The following is a 17,135-nucleotide window of genomic DNA, read 5'->3' on the forward strand; positions in this document are numbered from 1 at the left end:
CTTTTGAAAATGGTAACAGGATAGACAAAATATTGTACCACCGATCAAAAAATGTTTCAAGATATTCTTGTATGACATTATAAAGATTGCAACTTTTAATATGTTGTTCTTAAAGTACTGTTTCTTTTGATTGGCTTATGTAGAGCAAAGACGTATAACTAACATACAATATACGTCCTTGTGTAGAGGGTTGTTTGAATAAGTAACTTTTGATATATTTTTCAATTTCAAAATTCGACATTTTTTGAAAATAACCCATATAGTAGTCCATAGTAGTCTCAGAATGAATACAATTTTTTATAGGCCCCGCTACCGCCAATAAAATGGCGACAGAAATTCACATTTTATTACAATGCTATAGACTAAAAGGCCATTCATTTCAAGTTCAATAATGAATGAATCCCATTTTATTAAAACAAAAATAACTATCAAGGAAAAAGTACATCTGACACGTCACAGAGCAAAATAATTAGAATGTCAATATCTACTTATTACTTTGTAAACCAGTAAATTCTCATTCGACTCTTTATATGTGTTATTACAATAACAAAGTTTTTAAATTATTTTTATATATGTTTTAAACTTTTGTTTATTATCTTACAAATATATTATAGACATGCAAAGAGAAACTTGGAACAGCAAGAATAATCAGCAGGACAAGATCTACAAAAATGCCAAATTTATAAATTTATAATTTATGAGAAAAAAAAATCTTATATAGGTCTAATTATTATAAACAAGTCTTTTAAAATATATATTGATAGTGTACTATTCCAAGTTATATTTTAAGTTTACTTTTACTTAATTATTCTTATTTGTGCGTTGTTGTTGATAATTTTTAATTGTGTATTTAGTCATAACCAGCCTCAAAAGAAACAATCTGACTAGAGGGAAGCAGGACAAGTCGCCCCACTGGCAAGTCGCCCCACACCTAGTCGCCCCACTTTTTCACCAACTCGCCCCACTTTTTAAAAAATCGCCCCACATGTTAAATACTTACTCCTGCCTACTCGCCCCACTTAATGGAAAACGGTAATATTTAGATATAAAATTAAAATATAAAACTCGCCCCACTTAAAAATTTTAGTTTAAGTTTAATTATTTTATTCGTAAGTGGGGCTAGTTTGTAGCCTTTAACTCTATTCATACTTGTACTATTCATAAGTGGGGCTAGTTGACATTCCCGTTACCGAAATATTAATACTCACTTCTTACTGCTATATTAAAAAAAAGGAATAATATAAGAAGTTTCTATAAGGTTTTCAATGGGATAGCAAATAAGTGGGGCGAGTTGGCAGGAGTAATATTTACGGAATTTAACTTATATACAACGGGATAACATCTTTTTCCATAAGTGGGGCGAGTTGGCAGGAGTAATATTTACGGAATTTAACTTATATACAACGGGATAACATCTTTTTCCATAAGTGGGGCGAGTTGGCAGGAGTAATATTTACGGAATTTAACTTATATACAACGGGATAACATCTTTTTCCATAAGTGGGGCGAGTTGGCATTACTACATTCATCCTGGTTAATAACATGATATAAATCTAGATATTATCGTTTTCTTTCAAGTGGGGCGAGTTGGTAGGAGTAATATTCACGGAATAACATCTTTTTTCCATAAGTGGGGCGAGTTGGCATTAATACATTAATCCTGGTTAATAATATATTAATCTAGATATTATCGTTTTCTATAAGTGGGGCGAGTTGGCAGGAGTAATATTTACGGAATTTAAGTTATATACAACGGGATAACATCTTTTTCCATGAGTGGGGCGAGTTGGCTTTACTACATTCATCCTGGTTAATAATATGTTAATCTAGATTTTATCGTTTTCCATTCAGTGGGGCGAGTTTTCAGGAGTAATATTAACGGGATTTAACACATTTCACAAGTGGGGCGATTTTTTAAAAAGTGGGGCGAGTTGGTGATCCAGGTTGGGTCGGTTTTTTTTAAAGTGGGGCGAGTTGGTGAAAAAGTGGGGCGACTAGGAGTGGGGCGACTTGCCAGTGGGGCGACTTGTCATGGATTCGACTAGAGCATTGTATTTTGCACAAATGAACGGCGCGAGAAATAAACAACAGAACAGCAAAGAGAAGCCAAGTAAATGCTTGTATAGTTATTCTGTTTGATTGTAGAGGGTAAAACTTTCCATTAATGACTAAGAAATATATTATGGTTTCGATAATTCTACATTTTAAGAAGATGAGTGTCTTAGCCTTGGGGAGTGTATCCCCCTTTTTTCTAAATATTTTTTTGTGTTAGATTTTTTTTTGTTGACAATTTTTTTTTTTAACCTTTAAATTAACTCAATGTGTCATTTCTTTTTATTCATAAAATAACAGTAGTTTTACACTCTTCAAGTGTCTCTTAAGTCTTTAGTGATTTAGTGAGTGTCAACTTGACACTATAATCTCTCTGTATTTAGGTCACTCTGGTGATTTTATGTCGCTAATGTATACAACTTGGATTTGGGACATCATGGTACATGTATAAATTACCTGAAATTAGTCTCTGAATGACCTGAGTCAGTCTCTGAATAAACTGATTTCATATGTTTCGACATAATATATTCATGGTGTAGAATGGTAACAGACTTATTGGTTTTTTTTCAGTGTTTCCTCACTAATAGAGTTTTGCAATGGACTTATCACGATTTGAAATGACAATATTTGGTCTAAGTAGTTATTTCTTTTGACTTGTATTAAAGCAGAATTGACATTTCCAAATAAGCTTAATGTCACGGAATGGGGAAATTATTTATTTTGCTGGATATCTAATCATATATTCATGGGAAGATACGATATATTTCAAATTGTTTCCACCTACGTGGTACCCGAACTTGGAAACAAACATTTTTCATGGAAAGATGTCAAATTGAAGCGTGTTGTAAGCATGCTGTTTTCTTTTCCAAGTAAATTTTTGTTAATTATTCATTAAATGTAGACATTTTTCCTTTCAGAACTGTTCCATTCACTATTAAGGTCTTACATGTAAATGATGGTTAATTTGGAAAATTTATGGCACCAGACTTTTTGTGTTATTGGCACTGGACTTTTTGTGCCAAATGAATACGAAGACTCATATCTTCTCAGTCAGTCTATGTGTTTACTCTGCCTGGGTTGTTCATCAACACTTCTTTCTTTATACATTAATCACACATCACACAATAATATAATTTATTAATCCACAAAAATAGTTGGAACTTCCAACTCACTTTCATAGTCGGAAGTCCCCTTTTCCATTTTAATAAAAGTTTTACTTTTCTTTAAACATGTTAAAGATGTGCTAGTAATTGACGGTACTATAAAGTATATATTGTAGATTGTTTTGTATTGTTATTGATTTGTTCGACACATACATTCCTAAGACTAAAGCTGGGTTGATGGGAATATTGGGTTTCAACCCCCAAAATTGTGATGCTAATTGTGGTCCTAATGCTCCCCAATTAAAAATAAATACTGACAGTGACGCTTCTATAATGGTCCCTTATTGAGTGTTGCTCATTTCGAATATGATGTCATTAGAAGAATCAACTCATCTTGAGGTTATCAGATGAAATGTTTTAATGTTTTTATGTATTTTGCACTTAATTATTCTCTATGAGCGTACCAGAAAAAAACAAAGTTTCACAAGATCGCCTCCGGTTTGGTTTGTTTAGCCATAGGCTGGACAGGATCTTTTTCCTTTTTACCCTGGTAAAAAAATAAAAACGCAATAAGTCCTGTACATGTGCTCAATATACCCCAAACAGTTTGATGCCAAAAAACACGTCAATTTAGGGAAACCTGATTAGTCCGCTGCCAAGCAATTTTAAAAAGCTTTTATATATAATATTTTTTGTTTTTGAATGCACACAAGTGGTTCTAATATGTATTTTGCATAAAATAATGGAGCACTAAAAGTCCACATTCTAATATACTGTATATATATTTAAACAGAAACCGCACCATTATTTGCTGTGTTCGGCCGGTTGTCCTGTTAAGTGTGAAAAAAGCCATGAGTGTTACCGAAGCAAAATGAAAAATTTTGCAAACTTAGATCATGCGTGCCATCCGTGATCATATAAACATAAACACTTACGACTTCTTTTCATCTATTTGGCTCATTTTCTGTCACACTGTCTGGAAACAAAGCGTGATTAGTCCGTTGCCGAACTCAATTAGTGCAGAAACGCTGACAAAACCTGATAAGTCCTTTACCATTCTACACAGTTATTTTGTCAGTTTGAATCTTGGTCAGTTTTCCCCTTTCACTTTCGCACCCTACACATTTGCACCCAAAGCCCATTCACACTCAAAGTCCATTCGCTCCTACATGTTCAAACCCTTTTTATTGCTTTTGTGTTTAATAATTTTGTAATCGAGTTTTGGTAAGTGTAATATGCCATAAGTAAAAAAATGTATTTAACAGCAATTCTGCCATAAAAAAATCTACATGCATGTATCTGATAATGATTGTGTTACTTCATGTATAATTTACAGTCAAATGACAGTTCATCATCACATCCTTTTTGCCAATACATGTATTGCAAGTTTACAACACACAATTTAATCTGAGTACAACAATGAACATGTATTAAGACAAACCTGTGCAGCTTGGAAAGCTACATATACATATAGGTGTGGCAGGAACTAGAAACATATTAAAAAGTTAAATATATTTCATTTCAATATACAATTTTGGGTATTTTGTTTGAGAATGAGACTGGTCTCTGGTTTAGAGGTAGTGCTCAGTACATTTAAACCACTGATAAGTACTGCCTGAAATGAAGAATTTTTAAAGCAGACATAGATTCAAATGTTCCCTTTTAAATTTCCTTCGAAAAAAGAAAGGAATTAATGAATAACTTGTTAATTTTTTTTATACAGAGAAACAAATGAAGAAACAAAATATTAGAAGATGAGTGCTGAAGCTACAAAAAGGTACATGTATGTTAAGACAAAGAAAATACATTTATGTAGCTAGTGTATATATATATATTATTGTATAATTTATATCATCTGTTCAGTTTTTCCATCTTTGTGCAATGATATTCAACACTTTTTAGTGTTTTGTTTTCCATCTATTTATCGGTATTGTTACACAATCTTTCAGACTCATATATATATATATATATATGTATTACCCTCTATCAACTACATTAAGAATTTGAAAACTGATAAGTAAGAACACTTCTTTATTCATCGGTGTACCAACAACTGTTGTTTATTTGGTGACTTTCATTTAATTTAGTGTTTGAAAATGGATTCTATTTGAACTCCTTCCCGCCACACGAGCACAATGAGCAACTCAAGTAATACACCCCTGTCGTATAAATGTAAGTACTTTGAGGACATTGCAGTGTTTTGCACATCAATAATGAAGTTGAAATGTTGAAGACAAAACAAACTGAGATGGAAAGAAGGGTTGATCACATAGAAAACACAATGAATTCATGAACTCTGAACTACATGCAATTCACAACACACACATTCCAAATCTAGAGAGTTTGATTGAAAAGGAACAAACTGAACGATTGAAGCTAGAAATATGGGGCGTAAGTGGAATGTTGTTATCAGAGGTGTACAAGGAAACCCCAACCATCAGGAACTGCCAAAGGTTACAGAGACATTCACTAGAGTCTTTCTGAAGAAAACACGTCTGTCCTCATCACCAGACGGAAGACGGTGGTCTTGTGGAGAGTTGTCTCTGTCTCTTATTGGCAATCATACCAAATTGTCCTATTTTTACAGTGTTCTAGGATTTTTTTGGCACCTTGACTTACCACGGGTAAGATCAATATAAAAATTACTTACCCACATTTAAAAGTTAAATCCGCCAACCAATGCAGACAGCGCAAAGCGCCATCCGCTGCGGCGAGCTAAAGCTCGTCGCCCTTATGGCCGGGGGTCTGGGGGCCGCTCAAAAAACTTTTATGACATGCTTTAAATTATATGTTGTGAAGTTTGTCTGAACAAAGCTGGATTCGGATACGATTGAATTTTATACAAAATTTAAAAAAAACGATTTCTTACTAAATTTGACAAATATGTTATAGTTATTACTATGTCATTTATTAAGAGCTATAATAAATGCAACTGTAAGTTTATTTTCCTCCGATGACAAGAAAAAAAAATCGTTTATGTCCCGATTCAAGCACCAGTTATCAATCCGGATTTTCCGATTTTACCGACACCGTGACCGACTTTTAGAATGATAGGAGAAGAATGTGGTCTCTTTTGCGCTTGATTACACCTAGTAAACGAGTGCTTGAATAAAAGCGCCGATAGACATCGACAAAATCTTCGATCTTTTATCAAAGTTTTTTCTCGTGATTTAATAAAAATAAAAAGCAGATATGGGAAAATTGAAGAGGACCGGGAAATTTCAAGAGTTTTTCGGCTTCCCCGAACTTGAAAATTGACTTACCACCGGGTGACAAAGGCTAAAAAATGACTTACCCGTTGTCCTAATCCACTTACCCCGGGTAACGGGTAATGGGAATCCTAGAACACTGATTTTTATAATCACATTTATTTACTTATCAAATTAGAAAGCATTATTATCTTCGTGATTTGAAAACTGATTGTAGTTATCCAAATCAGTTTTCAAAGTCTTTCTTTTTCTCATGCAATCCTTTTGTTTGGAAAATAAAAGCCAAGTAAGACTGAAGTTTTGCATGTATTTTAACTTAAAATACAGTGAATTGAAGATGAACATGCATATGGATGTATACTGAGATTATAGTCAAAAGATTTGCTCTGAATTTTAATATTTGATACTTTTATTGACAGAAGTTTCAAGTTTAAAAAGCCAGGTACTTCTTTGAGTCTGAACAAGAGAACTGATTCAGTAACTTTCTCTAAAACCACCAGTCATGGGGAATCAGATATATCTACACATGCTACAAGAGTACCACCAGTGGCTTCAAACAACCAATCAAAAAGTTTCTACAGTGCACCACCACAGACACTGAAGAATTATCCAATCACAGTTAATGATATTGATGATGACTTTGATATACCTCCATCCACCTTTAGATCATCCAAGCAGAACGAAGGAGTTTATAATACAGCTGTTCAAAGCAAATCCTTGGTAGGTTGTTCATGTTGTTATCAATACCTGATGATGTCCCCAAAGAAATATACTGTCGGTTCTTTACTATTCCTGGTATACCTATTTTCGTGTATTTCGTGGATTAAGTTGAATCATGAATTCAAAAATTCAACATGTTCAATGATTATACAAATACCATAGGCTTATATGCAGATTTTAGCAAGACAATGATATTAAATATCCTGGAACATATAATAATTCCTCATTCCACAAAAAATATTATCAACTAAAATAAATAAATCAGCAGTAGTCCTGGTCCTATATGTTAAAGAAAAGATAATTGAATTTATCTAATTCAATAATACATAGTATTGCTGGGGAGGGGTATCCCTTGGGAATTCACTTGGTTCTCAGTTGTTTGGAAATTATTTCGCGATTTGCTATCGTAATGGTCTTGTCTTGCACTTGTTAAAAAAAAAGACACTTGCATGCTTGTGTATTGCATAGGAAATAAAAGCCTGAAATTTGGTAAATTGGAAAAAAAGTTGTCTGACTTTGACTTATCATGCTTATAGTCTCCTGTCTTGTACGATTCCATTAAATAAGGATGGAAAAATAGAAGTCAAAATTTGATTGAGTTTAGACAGAAACTACCTCTCCTGTACTTCATGTACTTCAATGCTTTGATTTAAAGTTTAAATATTGATATTATTTTTCAGAAAAATAAATTACAGACATCTATAACAAGTTTTGCCAAGAGTAAGCCAGATAAACCTGTTGCAACGGTAGCCCCTCACAGGTATTTTTTTCTAATTTATTTTGAGCTGTTACTGTGTAAATTTATATATGAATTTAAGTAGATGTCACTTGGGGTCAGTTTGCCAATATGACAATTATTCAAATATGTTCAAATGATGTGAATGTAAGCAATTATTGGCAACTGTAAGCTATATAATAAGGCTTTCAACAGTTAATAGAAAAAAACAACATATAAATAGTATACGTAGGCTATGAAAGGGCCTTGAATAATAATGTGACAGAATTAAAAGCAGAAAAATAGCTGCTTAATTTATATGATAACATTGTTAATAAGGTATAGTCACCGTCACGTAAAATTGGCACCATGATTTTTGTCAAAATTTTGTTAAATATCAACGGCGTTCACTTGAGATGATGTTTTTCAATAAGCGGGAGAAATATCCAGTCCAAATATCCACTACTGTCCTACCTGTCCTACCTTTTATTGTGTTTGCACTGTATAATCCTGACCTTCACCTTTTTCAAGATTATTTACATTGTAAAATCGCCATCTTGGTTTCTATAAGGATCCCTGATTTACATAAACATGATGAAAAGCTCTGAGAGGCACAAGAAAATAGACAGCATGTGGAACCCCACGGCAACACTTCAGGTTATAACAATGTCGGATTCCACCCTACAAAATAATCTTGGATTATGTGAAGGTCAGGATTATACAGTGCAAACACAATAAATGGTAGGACAGTAGTTGATTTTTTAATGATATTTGATTCCGCTAAATGAAAAACGTCATCTTGAGTGAATGTGGTTGTTAGTTTAAAAATTTTCAACCAAAAACATTGTGCCAATTTTAATTGACGGTTGACGGCGACTATACAGAAGATGGAAAAACGTAATTAGGATCACGTAAATTTTATTTGTATCTGACATCATAAACACTTTATAAGTCAATGAATATAATTGAAATTAGAGTAAATAATAATTGATGCACCAAGTTCAAAACGAACTTTGAAATTTAATTATCATTGTGCCTAGGTGGTCTTGTAATATGAAACTAAGAAGACATTGTTTGATTGCGGAAACTCTCCACCGGAGATCAAATGACAGAAGTTAATAACTATAGGTAACCATATGGCCATCAACAATAAGAAATACCTGTACCACAGTCTACAGTGTTAGAGGTCCTGTGTTTCAATAGCATCTGTGTCAAACCAGATCATTGGTGCTAGCTGCTCCTCCATGTAGCTCATCTCATGTAGGAGTAAGAGCTTAGACTGGTTGGTCATATGTTGGTTCTGAGTTGTGATAATTTGTTATGTGTATGGGTAGGGTGACATGTTTTTGACATGTGAGCTTGGCCATTAGAAATTCCACTCCAGTTGTCAGTATGGTATAAACAGGGAATAAGCATAACTCATACTTATTTATGCCACAAGATTCATGATATACTTGTTGCTGGACTCTTTGTTAAAATTGTGATTATGTCAGATCAAGTCGAGAACTTTTGTTATGCAGATAAAAAAGCATTGTGACATCCAATTTCCATGGAGATTATTTCACTGTATTTCATGGTGTTGTTCATTAAGATTTATCACTAGGACAATTGTGTTACCTTTGAATTAAATGATAAGTGTATGAATTGTCATGGCCATGAATGCAATTTGTTGACTTTGATCTTACACACTCTTGGTTATTTTCCTACTTGAATGATATGTAATTATGCAGACAACTGTGCAGTTTAGTGTGATGTCTATTTTGACTGAACTAGTACACTATTTTATTTAGGGGCCAGCTGAGGAACTGTGAAGGCTTACAGGTGTAAGATCTGTGTTGAAGACCCATTGTTGGCCTTCACCTTTTGTCTGCTCTTTGGTCTGGTTGTTGTCTCTTTGACATATTCACCATTTCCATTCTCAATTTTAACTCTTGTATTTATAATTTTTCAGTGCTCCTGTAAAGGTTGCCCCTATTGCTCCATGCATGGGAACTAAAAGGAAAGAGATTTCTCCTCTGTTAATGACCAATCAGAATGTGGCACATGACAATACAGTCATAAGTATGTTTGGAGAATCAGATGACGATGATGATGATGACCTCACAGACTTTGATATGCCAGGTTTGTACAGGGGAATTAGATTGTTGGTGAGATTTAGGTGATAAGAATTGTACAGAAATTATAATTTTGGAGAGAGTTTCTATCAGTCTTTGTATTTTTTCTTTGAAATTTTTACATGTCATATTAAAATAAAAAAATTGTCTGACAGTTAAAATTTCTTATTTTCTTGTTAACTCCCATATAACATGAGATTCTGGGAGAAAGTCTTCCAATTAGCTGAAATGGGAACCATTTTGTCTCTTGAGTTAAAACTACTTGGTCAAAAACCAAAATAAGAAGGAATTTTATATAAAAGGTCTTCTACAAGCCTCTTTATTTCTTTCTAACTTAATAGAAAGCATGGCTGAAGGGGCATTCTCAGGATTAACTAATTTTCTAACCTTTTTGAAACTTGACTGCATTAACACTTGGAAGACACTAATTGTTATCATCAATGTCTATTAAGATTAAAGGAAATGACAATAGTTACCAGTCACAACTAAAAGGAAGTCTTAATTTATGCATCTTGTCATACACTGCTTGGCCAATGCTATATCAAATTAAAAGTAGTAGTATATTTATGCAAGTTTTTATATATTAATCCTGACTGCCCTTTAAAAAACAAAGAAAGTCAAGCTAAAGTCATTTCTTTGGAAATTCTGGGTTAAATATTTCAGCTAGCAATTCAGGCTCATAGTTCAAATTCTGAACACTTATAAAATACATATATATTGTATGTACTGGAAAACTTATTTGCTGTGATGTTATTTTTCAGTATCTCCAACGTTGATGAGGAAAAGTGATGGATTATTGTCATCACAGGTAAGGCATTGTTTTAATCAGAATAGTATGGAGGAATCAATTAAAATTTGAAGATTTTTTTATTATGGTTAATCTAAAATTATATATACATTACATTTTTTTTTAATGTTTCATGATGAATTAAAGGTAAAATCATTTCTAATGATGGGTTATAATGTAAAAATTATACTCATTTAGTCTTGTTTATAATTGTTGAAACTGGATTCACAAATTGTTTTAAAAATTCTAATGTTTGGTTTAGGGACCATTCGCTAGAGATTAATTATACACATGTTCATATGTTCATTAAATTACCATGAATTTGTATTGTATGATTTGGTTTTGGAAAGGATTGGAGAAAATATATAAGCTTTACCACTTTCATATCTCAAAATATAACTAGCTTATTCTTTAACACAAGAGCACAATTCACTATTGTAATATGCATTTCTTCAGCTAAACAGATGCTCTAATTTCTAGAAACAAGATGGTATTTTGTAATTCCCTGTTAGCCAAGATGATTCAAGATATTTCAGAGGAGAACACTTTGACCTTATATGTATTTTGAAGTCTTCTATTGTTTAGAGACCCTCCACAGAAAAGAGAACAAATAGTGTTGTTGAACAACAGACAAAGAGAAGACGGACACTACCAATTACAGATAGTGACGAAGAAACACAGATGGATGAATTTACTTCAGGAATCAACGATCATCATGTGATAAATGGTATTTAGGAAACTTATTGTATCTATAAAATTATAATAGATATAAGAAGAAGTGGTATGATTGCCAATGACTCTCCACAAGAGAGGCCTAAATTAAAATATTGTTTGTTTGCCCTTTTCCGACCCTATGTTTTGAAACAGGGTAGGCAGGTATGTAAAATATTTTATTTTAAAGATACAAAATCTGCATGATATCATTTTGTCTGTATTGCTTTTGTTTTTAAGTATGCTTTTACTAATAAGTTTCTGGGACTATTAGTATAATATAATAGTCCCAGGAAGTTTTGAAAAAAAATTATCATGAAGAATGTGAAGTTAATTCATATGCACTACTATTTTGTTTAAAATATCAAAATATAGGGCTGTGCAGCATATTTTCAACGTTTATATGCCTAGAACTTTTAAGTGTTTTATCTTACACTAATATTCTGTACTACGTACCTTGTTCACTTACCTCGACCTAAAAGTTTCTGTAAGAGATAAATTTGTCCTGGTAAAATATGTCCGGGGAGACATGCATTACTAGTAAAAAAAGTCCCTAGAGTGTTTGAATTTTCAAGTGTGCCTGTGTTTCCTATAAAAATGCTACAAGACCTGAAACTCAATTGTCATGTATTTTACATCGCATTTATAAATGATCTGTTCATTGTATGGAAAAACTTGGCGATTTTACTGCCAAATATTCTCTACTTTACAGACTTTTGGTTCATATCAGATATATAGATAATATAGCAATGCTGGCCGAAGGCATCGTTAACATAATCATCCTGATCTTCAGATCACCAAAGGCAAAGGCCATCCCTACATAGGATACAATATCCGTTTACAAAATAATTTGTACACACGTGGATAATTTTGTATTGGATGAACTTTTTTTGAACGAACCCTGCTCTTCAAGTATAAAGACACAGAGTAACGTTCGTCATATCATGATTTCAAAGCTTTCAACATCAATTTCAAACAAATGCTTTGAAACTCCAAATGCAAGTATTCATGTCAAACCCTCACATGATACCAAACGGACTAGACCTTATACGGGAAAATAAAAACCTGAGGATTCCGGTAAAAAAAGTTTTGAGCGTGAAATACAAATAAAAGATTTTTGGTAGGAATGAACAAATAAAATAAAATAAAATCTTGCTGGTAAATACAAATAAAAGATTTTCAGGCGGAACAAATATATAGGGTCGGTCGGTAAAGGGCAAACAAACAATATTTTAATTTAAGCCAGACTAAATGACACAGATATTAACAGCTATAGGTCACCGTACAGCCTTCAACAATGAGCAAAGCCCATACTGCATAGTCAGCTATTTAAAGACTGTTTTATTTAATAGATAATAGATTCTGAGGGGAGTAAGATCAGTTAGCAGGTCACATGTAACTTTTGACAAAGGTAAAGGTCATTCGTGGTAGTTATCAAATATGTTGAAAACTGAAGATTATAATTATTATATTTATATATGAATGTGAAAGAATAATTAATTAGAATTTTATTGTAGAACCAGATAAACCAAGAATTGAAATTACATCAAACTATTCTATCCAGTATCAGAATAAATCAAATGTAAGTAGATTCATTGGGTGTAATATATAGAAAAAACAAGTAAACAGTAGTGAATGTTGTTTACAGGGATATTAAAATGGAAGAATGACAATAAAAGTTTGAAGTAACTAAGAAAATAGTGTGTAAGCTTTGAATGGTGAAGTAATACCTTTTTGCCGGTGCTTTGCTCTTGCGCCAATTGGCATTTCATTTGCGCCAAAATAAAACCTGTCATTTGCGCCAATGTCACAGGTAAATAGTATAAAATATATATTTAGAAAAGACTTTTGATAATAAAGGCCGTATTTGGTTTGCATCATTAAACATATTCCTCAGAAATCAGTCAACATTAAACCATACAAGTAATGTTGAAATCTTGCTTAAACATAAACTGTTATAAATCAACGTGATCATAAAACCTAATATAAAACATAAAAGAATGCACTTTTTACTGGAGTAAAACATTGGGACAGTTCTAAGCATGATGCACAATAGTAAAGTTATAAGTCTAATAATCCTGGCACAAAACTTGTAAGCGACAATCCTGATGTATTCATGTCTGGAAAATCCCCCCTCTAATGTGCATACCATATTGATCCAAAAGATAGTCCCGCAGTCCATGTTAGATGTTATACTGGCTTTGCAAGGTTTTATATCATTTGTGGTACCACTAAACGACTTATCTCCATTTTTCAGAACATATGATCTAATGATCTAAATGTGTACTCATCAAAAATTACAGAATTAATTCTTCTGTTTACACAATGGTTTATGTCTAAATTGAAAATGTCCATCTTGACCCCTCGAACATGTGTGAACACTATATAAACCTTAGTGACTCTCAGCTTCAGAAATGATTATGGCAATGAACTCGCTCAGTTATCCAGGGGGGAATACTGTAAAGACAAACCTTTTTTGAGCAATTAATACTTTTCCCTTATATCTTTTATGAATTACCTGTAAAATGGTGCAAATGAAGTTTTTATTTTATGGTGCAAATGAAAAATAAACTTGTGGCGAAAAAAATGAAAGATTGTAATTTTCAAAAATTGGCGCAAATGCAATGCCCCTCTTTTAGCATGAATGCAATAGGGGAAAACCATCATGTCAAACAAATGAAATAAAGGTCATCTCAATCAAAACACTTTTTAATGGCACTTTTTGTAATAAAATTGAGCCCCTGATTTGTGTCAACATAGATACAAAAGTAAAAAAATCAGTCTTATTGACATTTTTAGAAATATCTTACAGACATAATAACTACAAAGAAATGAGGTTTTTTTTAATAATATGCTGAAACACATGTTAAACTTTAGTGTCTGATTTTCTATTTTTTAGTCATCAGAAGAAGAAAAAGTTGAAAGGGTAACAGTACTATTAAAAACGATGGATGAGATCTGTAGTATAATAGGAAAAGTTAGTACCAATGATCTGATGTCTATGGTATGGCAGGATTATTCCAGGCTCCAAACCTTGTTAGCATTAAGGTAGGAACTCTAATCATTTAATACAAAGACCTTTAACATTCTTTGATATTGCTATGATATAGTAGATGAACAAAAGCATTTTGATATCAAACTTCCAAGTGAAAACATCAATTTATCTTTGAAGTACAGTTTGTATAATGATTGTTTGATTATTTTGTGCTTAACTGTGAAAAAAGGAAAAAAAAAACTTTTTTGGATTTATTATTCACCATATTTACCATTTTTCCTGGATAGAGGTTGTCCATTAAATAATATGTTCAATGTCAGATGTATAAGTTTTCTATAGACTTGTATGTACACTTTTGTAAAACCATGAAATCAAAATATCAACGAAAAGACCTTTTTTTTTTTAATCCACCGAAATTGGTACCCACAAAACTAAATGAATTCACAGTATCTTCCATCATGAATAAATATCCCCCGACATGATACCATCTGTAACAGAAGATTTGTAGTACCAACATTAATTTTGTAGAAAGAAGATAACAGACCAGTCATCTGTGGAGGAAACTTGTAAATTTGTTACCCAGAAGTCTAGTCTGCCTGGAAATAGAGATTCCAAGAAGAGTTCATCTTTTCCAAGATCAACTAGTCCATCATTGCTTTCACCTAGAAATATATCATCTACCTCAACTCCTTATAACTCATTGAATCCATCATCAATAAGATCAATTCAGTCCAAAAAGGTGTCCGGTTTTTCCTCGTCTGTGATAACTTCACCTTTTACTTGTGGTGAGAGTTTCTTTGAAGCAGATGCTCCAATGACACAATCCCATGCCAGTTACATTTCCTCTGTCAGTAAGAACTCACCTATGACAAGCTTCTCACATCTAACAGAAAACCACACAAAGGGAAGTAACTTTGCTAGTCCTGTGTTCAATTTTAACAAAAATGCTGCTAATGTTTTGAAATCAAATACCTCAGACTTTGAAAGTTATGCTTTGTTTAATTCCTCTCAACCTCAGCCAATGGATGATGACATAGACTTTGGGTACAGGATATCAGAACATGTGCCAGATAAAAAGGATTGTTCAGTTGGACCAATGATTAAGAACAATAATGACTTTGATACAAACTTCTCTGATGATGATTTGTTTGCTGTAGAAGACTTTGATGATGAATTCACAGAAGAAATGGATTTACCAAGAATAGTAACACCTAACAGACAAAACAAACCTGGTATGTGATACAGTCAGACATTTTTAAACAAACCTGGTATGTGATACAGTCAAACCTTTTTAAACAAACCTGGGATGTGATACAGTAGGGGCTATATATCATTCACCTTTTCTGTCTTTTTCCAACATTTATGTTTGTTACAAATTTTGCTATTTTTGGAATGAGATTCAAGAGTTGAAACTTGCTTAGTGATACTACAAAGAAAAGTACATAGCATGCACCAGCTACAATGTTAATAATGATATACAAGTTATTTATTTTGATTGTCAATCTTTTGTCTTTTCCACTTTCAGGTTTATTGGATGTAACACCAAACTTTTCAAATAGAATTTCACCTAATACCTCTTCGACATCAAAATATGAAAGTAAGTTTATTTAAGAATTGAATGCTTCTTTTTGTAACTTCATTGGGGTGTAAAAGCGTTGACCAAAGTACATTTTGTATTCCGTGCTTCATTCTAAAAAAGTGTGCACGGTCAACGCTTTTACAACCCTATGAAGTTACAAAAAGAAGCATTCAATACTTATAATTACATTTTTTAGCTAGGATCATGAAAACACGATTTTTATCAAGTTTTTAGCTCACCTGGCCCGAAGGGCCAAGTGAGCTATTCCCATCACTTTGCGTCCGGCGTCCGTCGTCTTCGTCCGTCGTCCGTCGTCCGTCGTCGTCGTCTGTCGTCGTTAACTTTTACAAAAATCTTCTCCTCTGAAACTACTGGGCCAAATCAAACCAAACTTGGCCACAATCATTATTGGGGTATCTAGTTTTAAAAATGTGTGGCGTGACCCGGTCAACCAACCAAGATGACCGCCACGGCTAAAAATAGAACATAGGGGTAAAATGCAGTTTTTGGCTTATAACTCAAAAACCAAAGCATTTAGAGCAAATCTGACATGGGGTAAAAATGTTTATCAGGTTAAGATCTATCTGCCCTGAAATTTTCAGATGAATCGGTCAATCGGTTGTTGGGTTGCTGCCCCTGAATTGGTAATTTTGAGGAAATTTTGCTGTTTTTAGCTCACCTGGCCCGAAGGGCCAAGTGAGCTTTTCCCATCACTTGGCGTCCGGCGTCCGGCGTCGTCGGCGTCGTCGTCGTCGTCCGTCGTCGTCCGTCGTCGTTAACTTTTACAAAAATCTTCTCCTCTGAAACTACTGGGCCAAATTAAACCAAACTTGGCCACAATCATCATTGGGGTATCTAGTTTAAAAAATGTGTGGCGTGACCCGGCCAACCAACACAGATGGCCGCCATGGCTAAAAATAGAACATAGGGGTAAAATGCAGTTTTTGGCTTATAACTCAAAAACCAAAGCATTTAGAGCAAATCTGACATGGGGTAAAATTGTTTATCAGGTCAAGATCTATCTGCCCTCAAATTTTCAAATGAATCCGACAACACGTTATTGGGTTGCTGCCCCTGAACTGGTAATTTTAGGGAATTTTTGCTGTTTTTGGCTATTATCTTGAATATTATTATAGATAGAGATAAACTG

At 33.3% G+C, this 17,135-nt stretch overlaps 1 protein-coding gene across 4 annotated transcripts in view; it reads left to right on the top strand.

The window, feature by feature from the left end:
- The first annotated feature begins 2,037 nt into the window (after positions 1-2,037).
- The window catches only part of LOC139521653 (recQ-like DNA helicase BLM), a 36,811-nt gene continuing 21,713 nt past the window's right edge, over positions 2,038-17,135 (top strand). For 3 of the 4 annotated variants that reach the window (XM_071315140.1, XM_071315141.1, XM_071315142.1), the window contains exons 1-11: positions 2,040-2,110; positions 4,879-4,932; positions 6,784-7,084; positions 7,765-7,844; positions 9,751-9,920; positions 10,675-10,721; positions 11,286-11,427; positions 12,929-12,993; positions 14,311-14,459; positions 14,935-15,638; positions 15,932-16,003. In XM_071315140.1, coding sequence (XP_071171241.1) covers positions 4,910-4,932; positions 6,784-7,084; positions 7,765-7,844; positions 9,751-9,920; positions 10,675-10,721; positions 11,286-11,427; positions 12,929-12,993; positions 14,311-14,459; positions 14,935-15,638; positions 15,932-16,003 — 1,753 coding nt within the window. In that variant the 5' untranslated portion in view covers positions 2,040-2,110; positions 4,879-4,909. Of the gene's footprint in view, positions 2,149-4,878; positions 4,933-6,783; positions 7,085-7,764; positions 7,845-9,750; positions 9,921-10,674; positions 10,722-11,285; positions 11,428-12,928; positions 12,994-14,310; positions 14,460-14,934; positions 15,639-15,931; positions 16,004-17,135 lie in introns of all 4 variants that reach the window. The other variant, XM_071315143.1, reaches the window with a different exon arrangement.

Source organism: Mytilus edulis, chromosome 4 (assembly GCF_963676685.1).
Source record: "Mytilus edulis chromosome 4, xbMytEdul2.2, whole genome shotgun sequence".
NCBI lineage: Eukaryota > Metazoa > Mollusca > Bivalvia > Mytilida > Mytilidae > Mytilus > Mytilus edulis.